Source organism: Nerophis ophidion, linkage group LG12, assembly GCF_033978795.1.
Source record: "Nerophis ophidion isolate RoL-2023_Sa linkage group LG12, RoL_Noph_v1.0, whole genome shotgun sequence".
Lineage (NCBI taxonomy): Eukaryota > Metazoa > Chordata > Actinopteri > Syngnathiformes > Syngnathidae > Nerophis > Nerophis ophidion.
The window spans coordinates 18,512,480-18,523,875 of NC_084622.1; the positions used below are offsets into that span (position 1 = coordinate 18,512,480).

The window sequence follows — 11,396 nt, forward strand, 5'->3', positions numbered from 1 at the left end:
AGAGGCAAATTCATACATTATTCGGCCCTCTTATCTGATGGCAGCCATAACTGCCATGTGGCCCTCAATGAAAACCACTTTGACATCTCTGGTCTAGCAGGTCAAACACCTTTTTGTTTGTTCCATCTCCTGTAGTTGTGTCTGCGAGCAGAAGCAGCAGAAGATGACCTGAAGATGTTGAAAAGAGAGGTAGGATCCAAGAAGTGAAGACTGGAAGACCTCAAACACCCTCACGCCTGCTTGTTCGTAATGTTGTCACGTCCTCCATCAGAACTCGCAGCTCCAGCAGGATGTGGACTTCTACCACAGAGAGCTGGAACGCAAGGAGTCGGGTCCGTCCAGAGACGAGAACGCCGAGACTCTGAAGAAGCTGAGCTCGGCCAACCGCCAGCTCTCCCAGTGCCTGGACGAGCTGCAGGTCCTCCAACACCTCCCAGTGTCCTGCTGGCCTTCACCTCTCTCTCCCAGTGACGAGACATGTTTGCTTTGTAGCAAGCGGAGGAAGAAATCTCCCATCTGAAGACGGACAAGCAGCACATGCAGAAATGTCTGATGGAGTCCGCCAAGGAGATGGAGAAGATGAGCGAGGAGTACGACCAGATGAAGATGGCCGTCTATCAGTGTGACTCCACCACCGACCAGCTCAGGAAAGAGAGGGATCATGCCGAGCTGCAGGTAGAAGCCCTCAGTCCTTCTGCATGTCTTCACCTCAGTCATGTGTGGGCTTCTGGTGCAGGTCCGAGAGCTCACACAGAGGATTAACGACATGACACAAGAGGATGATCCCATCATGGCAGCTGTGGACGCCAAAGTGGACGAATGGAAGGTTGGCGTCAAACTCAGTCATGCTGATCAATACCGCTCCTCTTCACTCGCTAAGGGTTCTAGTAGTAGCACCTGAAGAACACGGTTTTTATAAAGCAGGAAGCAAAGAGCCTTCAAGAAGGTAACATTTCTTTGTGCAGCTTTCTTGACAACGATGGACAGTCACTGACCAGTCCACCTCGACCCAGATCTTAGAAAGAGGACCTATTATGCAAAAGAAACTTGTCTTACCTCTTTTTGTGCATGTGGGATCTGCAGAAGTCTAATAATGCGACATCAAAGCATGAAGGCATGGCTGAGATATTTATAAAAGCATCTTGCCTTCCTTCTTACTTCTAACCAGCTCTTTGGAATTTGCACAATTTGTGACCTTTTTCCCAAATGTGGCATTGATCAGCGGATTATTATCCAAATATGGTAGAAATGTACCTGAAGAGCTCTGTGAGAGTCCGCCATTTTAGTCAAAACTAGTCTTTTCTCTCTTGTTATGGGGCAGACTGGCTCATACAACCACATGCATACTCCGTTGTTACCATTTATAATACAAAGTAGTGTAAAGTTCTAACTTATCTGTCAGTAGACTCATTATGGAAGATAAAAACTACAACACAAAGTAGTGTAAGTCTAAGACTTGATTTGACCAATCCAAGTCTAAGACTAGATCTGACCAATCTAAGTTTAAGACTCGATCCGACCAATATAAGTCTAAGTAAGATTAGATCTGACCGATCCAAGTCTAAGACTTGATCTGACCAATCTAAGACTCAATATTACCAATCTAAGTCCAAGACTAGATCTGACCAATCTAAGTCTAAGACTAGATCTGATCTAAGTCCAAGACTATCCCAGGGCATTCAATCCATCGCAACTGGAATGTTTAGTTTGTCTTAGAAGTCTACCTCTCATCCGAGTAGACTTCATCAGTTCATGCTCATAGACTTAGATTGGTCAGATCTAGTCTTAGACTTAAATTGGTCAGATCTAGTCTTAGACTTAGATTGGTCACATCTAGTCTTAGACTTAAATTGGTCACATCTAGTTTTAGGCTTAGATTGGTCACATCTAGTCTTAGACTTAAATTGGTCACATCTAGTCTTAGACTTAGATTGGTCACATCTTGTCTTAGACTTAGATTGGTCACATCTTGTCTTAAACTTAGATTGGTCACATCTTGTCTTAAATTTAGATTGGTCACATCTACTCTTAAACTTAGATTGGTCACATCTACTCTTAAACTTAGATTGGTCACATCTAGTCTTCGACTTAGATTGGTCACATCTAGTCTTCGACTTAGATTGGTCACAACTAGTCTTAGACTTAGATTGGTCACAACTAGTCTTAGACTTAGATTGGTCACAACTAGTCTTAGACTTAGATTGGTCACATCTAGTCTTAGACTTAGATTGGTCACATCTAGTCTTAGACTTAGATTGGTCACATCTAGTCTTAGACTTAGATTGGTCACATCTAGTTTAAGACTTAGATTGGTCACATCTAGTCTTAGACTGGTCACATCTTGTCTTTGACTCAGATTGGTCACATCTAATCTTAGACTTAGATTGGTCAAATCTAGTCTTGGACTTAGATTGGGCAGATCAAGTCTTAGACTCAGATTGGTCCGATCTAATGTAGTGGCTGGTGCCAAAACCCCAAATATTTATACTCCAAAAAAACAGGAGGGTGTGCCTGGGCAAGGATGGTTCTGGCCTATCGTAATGAGAAAAAAACAACGGTTGAGATGCAAAAGATCAAGTCTTGCTGTCAAAGCCAATGACAGTCGTTGAAGGTTTTTTTCCCCTCGTTAGCATTGAGGTTCTGTGTGGCCACGGATCGACTACTACCAGTCCGAAATAGTCTGAATCCCCCACGTAAGAAATCCATTCAGTTGTTAACAAATGTCACTCTGGTCACCTTCAATCAATCAATCAATCAATCAATGTTTATTTATATAGCCCTAAATCACAAATGTTTCAAAGGACTGTACAAACCACTACGACTACGACATCCTCTGTGAGCAGAATGTTTCTAACTCCTGTTATTTGTTGGAGGTTAAAATGCGGAGTCGTTTAGGAATTGTTGAAAGGACAGTGTTGTATGTGGTAGTCCAGTGGTGTCGCAGACCACCTCCTCTGTTCAGGGATCCATGAACTGCTCGTATGAGAGGATAAGTGTCTCCTAAGAAAAAACAAATAGTCCAGTTGCAATCGACTAAATGCCCTGAGAATACAAAACCTGGAGATGGGAATATTTGATGATGTGACATTCATTCACAGAAAGTGCTCTCTGGAAAGGATGAAGAGATTTTGGAGTACCAGCAGATGATCCGAAACCTTCAGCAAAAGTTGCGCATATTTCAGTTGGACTTGGACAGAAGCAACATTATTGCCTTGCAGCAGGTCTCCACCTTTTTTTTTTTAGCATGATCTTTTCATGATTAATCCCATTGCGCACCCATCATCTGTCCCAAGGTAGACCATGTCCTTGTCTTAGTAGTCCTTTCTCAAACAATGCTGATAAAGATGGGAGATAGTCTCTAATGGTTGGCGGTCGCTCTGCAGGCCGTGGAGGATCGAGATGATCAGATCCAGATCCTGAGAGAGCAGGTGGAGCAGTATACGGGGGAAATGGAGAAGCAAACCCTGCTTATGGAGGGTCTGAAGCTGTCTAAGAAGGAAGGTGGAGGTGAGTAGGCAAAGGTTCTCAACAGAACATTGATGTATTAAAAGTAGATCACATGTGAACAATATCAATCTTCAAGTTGACCAAGCTATTAGATGATCTTAAAGAGGTGCATTCCAAGCGATGGATAGTTGAATAAAACTTGTGCGGTCTTGTCCAAGCGCAAGTCCGGCAAAATAAGATGGAGGAGCTTCTGTCCAAGCTGGAAGCTTCAAAGATGCAAGCATCAGAAGCAGAAGAGGCTTTAAAAGGAGCTGAAGCTCACGCTGAAGAAAAGGACAAGGAACTCATTGAGGCGTCACGGCGCTTGAGAGAGTACGAGTCTGTAAGTGGACAAAAACATGCTAGATGCTTTTGTTGAAGATCAGCATGCCATTGGTGTTTGTCCTCATTGTGTCCAATCCATTGTCCATGTCCCTCATGACCTGTTCAAGACTTGATGTAGCAAGACAAAGAGGGCGGCCTTCGGAAACCACAACTATTTCCATGTTTTCCAGGGAATTTACGGCCTGGAAGAAGCAGTTGGTGAGATTAAGGAGTGTAAAGATGTAATCAGAAGGAGAGAGGTGGATTTAGAGAGCATGACAAAAGAGATCAACCAACTGTACATCACAATCAACCAGCTCATGGAGGAGAATGAGGATTTCAGAGAAAGACTTGGTAATGTTTGACATCACAGAGAACATTCAGACAACAAAACAAACACTTCTTTCTTGAGAAGGCTATGGACCCAGAGAGGAAGTGGATCTGACAGAGTTCAGACGAAGCAAAGGACTCCAGCAACGGCAGTACAAAGCAGAAAATCAAGTTCTGACTAAAGAGGTATGTAAAGTTTAGGACCGCATGTCAACTTTTTGATGCTAAAGTCTTCCTCTTCAGATTGAACGTCTTGAAGAGGAACGATTAGAGATGAAGAAACAAGTTAGACTCCTGGCCAAGAACAGAGGTGACTTTCTTTTGGTGTTGAAGGTCATTGTGAAGTTTTCTTCAGAAGTCTTGACCACCAGTTGTGTCTTCAGACCTGCCACAGTCCTTCTTGGTGGAGGAGGATGTCACGCACGGTAAGAGAGGGCAGCAGACTGCTAAACACAGCAGCACTGCTGAAGAGATCCGAGCCAAGGTCAGCTCTTGGAGATCACCTCAGTGAATCCTAACTGATTTAAGTACTTGAAAAGAAAATAACTGATGTATTCAGAACACATTGATGTAAATTGTGCACAACTTGAGAACAGGAAGTAAACATACTGTATGTGTTAGGCATTGCTACAAAGTGAAAAGGGGGAAGTGTTAAATACGCCTTGCTTCCTCCTACTCCTCTTTGGACAAGTTGTCAAGAAAATATATCAAATATGTGATGTATTGATACTGTATACATGTTCCAAATACATTCCAACCAACATCAAGTAAACCAATGTTGTGTTTTCAGAATAAACACTTGGAAAAAGAAGTGAAGATGCCAAACAGAGAGATGGAACTTCAAAATATTCAGTTCCGGCTCGAAAGTAAACAAAAGTCTCCGCAAATTTTTGCATCCTTCACTCAAAATACTCAATGTGGTCTCTTCCTGCGTGTCACTTCAAAGTGGATCAGCTGGCCAAAGAGAAAGGTGACGTGGAGGCTAGACTCATAGATGTCCTCCAGGCCTGGAAGACGAACACCGACACAGATGTTCCCTGTCTGAGCAAGCTGGCAAACGTAAGCACCTGAACCAGAACCTGAAACAACCTGCAGCTGCAAACATTACACTTTGACTCTTTTTCATTGGCATCACCTGAGAGGTTTTTGTCCCGGAGAACGGCACGAGCCTCCAACAGGAGCTGGCAAAAGCCCTCCAGGAGAAGATGAAAGCAGAGGAAGAGAGCAGGAGGACAAAGCAAAGGGCAGACTATCAGGAACAGCGGCTTCAAGAGATGAGCGAGGCTTGTAAAGGTTTGGAGGAGGTATATTTTCATTTGTCTCCTTAAGTTACACACCGGCTACTGAACACTGATTCCCTCAAATACAGAAATTAAGGGAGAAAGAAATGGAGCTGAGGTGTCATGAGGGTGGACAAGTCACAAAGAACATGATGAGCCTCCAAGAGGAGCTGGCCAAAGCCCTCCAGGAGAAGATGAAAGCAGAGGAAGAGAGCAGGAGGACCAAACAAAGGGTAGACTGTCAGGAACAGAGGCTTCGAGAGATGAAGGAGACTTGTAAAGGTTTGGAGGAGGTATATTTTGTTTCATTTGTCTCCTTAAATAAAACATCAGCAACATTTTGAAGACTGACTCCCTCAAATGCAGAAATTGAAGGAGAAAGAAATGGAGCTGCGGTGTTGTAAGGGTGTTTTGTCCAAGGAGAAACTGAATCGCCAGCTCCCAGCTGCTGGGAGAACAGGATGTTTCCTCTCTGATCTTGTTGGAGACGGTCAGCCTGGCCTCAAGCTGGCCCATAAGACCATCAAAGATCTCCAAGTCCGACTCCACCAAAAAGAGGATTTGCTCAAGAAGTACCACAACCAGCTGACTCAAGCAGGAAAGGTAGAATCATCTTTTAAGTGCTGTACCTAGCAGCTTTCTCAGTTTCGGGTACCATTAGGTTGACCATACGTCCTCTTTTCCTCGGACATGTTCTATTTTGCGGCGTTGTCCGGCGTGCCCGGGCGTTTTTTTTTAAATGCGTCAACTGTCCGGCATTTTGAATTAGGGTTGCGTGTATTTGTTGGCTGAGTTCTTAACGTTTACTTTCAGAGCGTGCATATCACAACATACAAGATGCCGTCATGGCGACACACCACCCCCCGTTACTTCTGTTGCATGCTGGGTAGTGTAGTCATTTTATTCCCTGGCTCATAACATCACACTAGCTGTAAATATTGTAGCGGCTGGCTACGGGGTGTTAGCCAATGGCTTTGTTTGGGGGGCGGGACTTCCGGGGAAGTTAGGGTAGTGAAGCTATTGACAGGAAGTGTTGGTTCGAGTTTTGCCGGGAAAAGGAAATAGACTTCTTGGTAAACACTAAGGTGAATGTAAGACTCCAGAGATTTAAGCGTTAAATATAAAAATGTATGTATGCCCTGGCACACCATTATTATCATTTCATGACCCGAGCAAAACACTTTTTACACTTTTATACTGAAATAAATACACATACAACTTATTAAATAAAAACATAGGAAAAACTACCAGCAGCGGTAAAGTTTAGATCCATGAAGGAAAGAAGAAAGTGAATGTTTATAACTGAATACATTTACATATGTATACACATTTGTTTTCTTTTTTTAATTATATTTTAAAATGAATTAAGTAACATTTATGACAACCTTTTTCCAAAACACTATATAGAATGTGAGACACAACAGGATAATGAATACGTTTATCATTTGTTTTCAAAACGCTTACAAAAAAGTGGGACCCCCAAAATTTACTGTGGGACCCCATTTTTATGACTTGATGGGGTCCCTGGGACCCCATTTTAGAAATCCCTAGCGCCAACACAGCAATAAACAGAGGAGAAAAAATACTTTATTTAATTAAATATTTATAAAGCAAGTTCGAGTGTCATTGGCAAATTTTCACCTACTCCCGGCCTTGGCACGCACATACTAAACATACTAAACATACTAAAGACGCTGAGATCATTATCCATGCGTTTGTTACGTCTCGCCTCGACTACTGTAACGTATTATTTTCAGGTCTCCCCATGTCTAGCATTAAAAGATTACAGTTGGTACAAAATGCGGCTGCTAGACTTTTGACAAGAACAAGAAAGTTTGATCACATTACGCCTGTACTGGCTCACCTGCACTGGCTTCCTGTGCACTTAAGATGTGACTTTAAGGTTTTACTACTTACGTATAAAATACTACACGGTCTGGCTCCATCTTATCTTGCCGATTGTATTGTACCATATGTCCCGGCAAGAAATCTGCGTTCAAAGGACTCCGGCTTATTAGTGATTCCCAAAGCCCAAAAAAAGTCTGCGGGCTATAGAGCATTTTCCGTTCGGGCTCCAGTACTCTGGAATGCCCTCCCGGTAACAGTTTACGATGCCACCTCAGTAGAAGCATTTAAGTCTCACCTTAAAACTCATTTGTATACTCTAGCCTTTAAATAGACTCCCTTTTTAGACCAGTTGATCTGCCGTTTCTTTTCTTTTTCTTCTATGTCCCACTCTCCCGTGTGGAGGGGGTCGGGTCCGATCCGGTGGCCATGTACTGCTCGCCTGTGTATCGGCTGGGGACATCTCTGCGCTGCTGGTCCGCCTACGCTTGGGATGGTTTCCTGCTGGCTCCGCTGTGAACGGGACTCTCGCTGCTGTGTCTTGGATCCTCTTTGGACTGGACTCTCGCGACTGTGTTGTATCCATTGTGGATTGAACTTTCACAGTATCATGTTAGACCCGCTCGACATCCATTGCTTTCCTCCTCTCTAAGGTTCTCATAGTCATCATTGTCACTGACGTCCCACTGGGTCATTATTGTCACCAATGTCCCACTGGGTGTGAGTTTTCCTTGCCCTTATGTGGGCCTACCGAGGATGTCGTGGTGGTTTGTGCAGCCCTTTGAGACACTAGTGATTTAGGGCTATATAAGTAAACATTGATTGATTGATTGATTGATATGTGTCCTCTTTTTGGGATTTCAGAATATGGTCAGCCTAGGTACCATATCAAGTACTCGCTCAGTCTGGGATCCAAGTGAGCGGGAAAAATACGATATGACTATTTTTTGGGCTGTTCCACAGGATTTGCTTGTTGTAACACTCAAAAACTAAAAACATAAAACATGTAAGTAACAGGACTGAGCTGAGATTTAATAGTAAAAGAAGTACTGTATTTTTCAGACTGAAAGGCGAACTTAAAATCCTTGAATTTTCTCAAAAATCAACACTGTGCTTTTATAACTCAGTGCACCTAATGTACAGATTGATTCTGTATGTGCTTACTGACCTCAAAGCAATTTAATTTGGTACCTGGTGTAATAAGTGTGACCAGTAGATGGCAGTTACATATAAGAGATCCGTGTGGACTGCAATGTGATGCCATTACACAACACCAAAACTTTAAATGTTCCATTGAGAATATAGAACATTACACACGGCGCTCAAAAATCTCTCAAAGTATTTTTAGTACGACTTCGGTAAGCTATGAAGCCGCACTGCTTGATGGATTGTCTGTGCATTAAACATATCAGTATTATTATGTTGTGTATGTAAGGACCACAAAATGGCACCTATTAGCAGACATTATCTGGCGTTTTGTTTCGCAACATTATGCAAAACCAACTTTTCTTACCTTCTGGTACCTACTGATCTGTAAATGGGATCTGCATAAGTACTGAAAATGTGCGCTCGTACGCAATTGTAGTCCGTGCCGTAGTCAATAAGCTTCTGTCAAGAGCACTCACCATAAACATGATGAAATATTTACAGTTAATATATCAGACTTGGACAAACTTTACTGATCCCAAAGGAATTTCAAATTTCACTTTACTTGATGGGGTGGGAGGGGATGAATTATACCATGTACCGTTTTCTTATATGATTGTTAGCTAGCATGTGTTTGTATTTGGTCACAGAATCCTTTAGAGGATTATCCTATTCAGGAAATATACCCTTAGATTGCTTCGAGTGCAGAAGTCTCCAGAGAGTGGTGGCACTTACCCCTAGGAAATTGGATTCCTACAGGAATGCAGGTTTGGATTTTTAGGAGGAAGTGTAAAGACATTAGCAACATCTGGAAGGAAGCCCTCACAAGTAGGAGTAGAGAATTGGGTTTGGAGGTCACCTGACTCAAACCGATCACAGGAAATAGGTTGGCTAGCCAAACAACAAACTGGGCTTTGTCTAGATTGACCGGCCCCAAGGCTAGAACAACAAAGAGTAACTGTCTTCGTGTAAAAAGTATTTAAGGACAGTTGTCCAAGAAGACAGCAGAAGAGTAATCAGGCGCATAATCTTTCTCCTGGAAACTGCAGCTCCAGTCGGAGGCTCGCCGAAACAAATAAAGCTTTTTGTTCGACGATTCCTTGTGGGTGTCTCCTTGGCTCATCACCCATCACACAACCAACAACAACCATACAACAACTGCAAATGTATTCTACAGTTGATTGTATCGTGCATTTTCACATTTCATGTCCCGGAGTCACAAATGGCGCCTACTTGGAGGAATATCCCTTATTTTGTTCATTCAGAGGAATGCAGGCGGCTGTAAAAGTAGCTGGTGAATCTACGTTCCCACTAACTTTAACGTTGTGAATGTCAGGATCAAGAAGAGATGATCAAAAGACACGCTGAGGAGATGAAGAAGTTGCACATGAAGTTGGACTCCAACAACCACACTGCTCTGGACTGCTTCAAACATCAGGCTGCGGTACTGGTAGGTAGATCTTCATGCTTTCATGAACATCTACGACATGAGCCTTCAAAGGGTGATGTGACGAATGCGCTCTATTCTTTGTTTCTGCAGGGGGCCATGAAGAAGCCGAGCATCGCCACGCCAACGTCCCGACATCTGGACCGTGGGGCTGACCTGGAGCAGACGGTGGCTGAACAGGACGCATCACTCTTGTCCCTCATCAGGCAGTTGAAGCAGACCTCTGCAGAGTTGGAGCGGCAGAAGATAGCCATGGAGACACAAGCTAAGAAAAGCGCCAATGAGATGTTGAGGTGTGGGGCAGTCTGGGACAGCTGGGAGCTACAGAGAGCAACATGCTAACGGTGTTTTGCTGCAGATTGAAGAGGTCTCATGCTGCGGAGGTGGAAGATCTTAGCATCGAGACTAAAGATCAGAGGAGCCAAATAATGGAAATGAAGAGGGAGGTTGATTCCCTGCAAAATGAACTGGAGTACCAAAAGAGTCCCAATGCTCCATCTCCTAACACAACCATGAAGAACTTGGTGGAACAGCTGAAAGCCCAGCTGGTCTATAAAGAGAAACAACTCAAGGTGACCATGCTCACTTTTGATGCTGAAACATCTGTTTCTAGGATTGTCATTTAGATAAAAGCTTGTTTTCTCAGGCTCTCAGTAAAATTCTGATAGACCTGCGGGAAAAAATGACATCTGCTGCAGAACAGCAAATCTTAGCTGACGCTTCACACTCTGACGAGAAGTTTATTGTGCAGAAGTTGGTGGATGAGCACACCAAAGACCTGGAGGTATCATTTTTCTGATGAAACATGACTGCTGACCGGATTCTTTGTACATAGCAGATGGAGATGTACTACGCTTACATGTTGATTATCCCCCAGAAACTGGACAGATTCATTTATACCCTCGTATCTCCAACAAAAGGCTCAGGTGCAAGATCTCAGCAGTGAACTGGAAGCTGCAAAGGTGTGTGCCAGGAAAAGTGAGAACACCCTGAGGAGCCGAGTGAACGGCCTCAGCAAGAAACTGCAAATAAGCCTAAACCATCAAAAGTCCCTCCATGCTCAGAAAGAGGAGAGAGAACTCGAAATCCGAGAGCTGGAGAAGCGAATTAAGTGTCGTGGTGACTCCGCTCAGGCAGGTGTCAAATAATACGAGGATTCACATCCTGAGCAGTCTCTTCGGGTGCTGATCTTCATGCGTGTTGGGTGCGAGTTTGATTTGATTATACGAGTGTTTTGGTTTGACAGAGCAAAGAGAAAGTCCTGCAGTGGGAGCAGAGTAAGAAGCTGCAGTTGAAGTTGGAGAAGCTGAAGAACACGCTGAGTGACAAGGAACAGGAAAATGACTCCCTGTCCAAACAGCTTCGTCTGATAAAAGACCTCAATGGCCGGTCAGTGTGGACAATATTCTTCTGCAGTGTCGAGCCCCGTCTGCTGAAGTCTCATGTTGTGAAACCCTGTAATGAGGAGATGTTCATCAACATTGGAGAGATTCTACTTTCCCCGCAGGCTGGAGAAAGAGAAGAATTGTCTGCAGTAC

General features: G+C 43.6%; 2 protein-coding genes across 2 annotated transcripts in view; both read left to right on the top strand.

The window, feature by feature from the left end:
* Positions 1-264: 264 nt before the first annotated feature.
* LOC133563747 (centrosomal protein of 290 kDa-like) lies at positions 265-11,294 on the top strand. The gene is made up of 22 exons (XM_061918044.1): positions 265-418; positions 493-675; positions 737-826; positions 3,099-3,221; positions 3,384-3,507; positions 3,666-3,829; positions 4,002-4,164; positions 4,226-4,326; positions 4,384-4,450; positions 4,524-4,624; positions 4,931-5,006; positions 5,087-5,199; positions 5,283-5,444; positions 5,510-5,713; positions 5,787-6,023; positions 9,748-9,861; positions 9,952-10,151; positions 10,217-10,430; positions 10,505-10,642; positions 10,779-10,991; positions 11,105-11,222; positions 11,275-11,294. The coding sequence occupies exons 2-22, from the start codon at positions 538-540 to the stop codon at positions 11,292-11,294; spliced, it is 2,880 nt and encodes a 959-aa protein (XP_061774028.1). The 5' UTR covers positions 265-418; positions 493-537.
* The window catches only part of LOC133563060 (centrosomal protein of 290 kDa-like), a 33,864-nt gene continuing 33,512 nt past the window's right edge, over positions 11,045-11,396 (top strand). Inside the window, exons 1-2 of the mRNA XM_061916987.1 lie at positions 11,045-11,247; positions 11,366-11,396. The exon at positions 11,366-11,396 is cut by the window's right edge and continues 107 nt beyond it. The gene's annotated coding sequence lies outside the window, so the exon portion shown is untranslated. The remainder of the gene's footprint in view (positions 11,248-11,365) is intronic.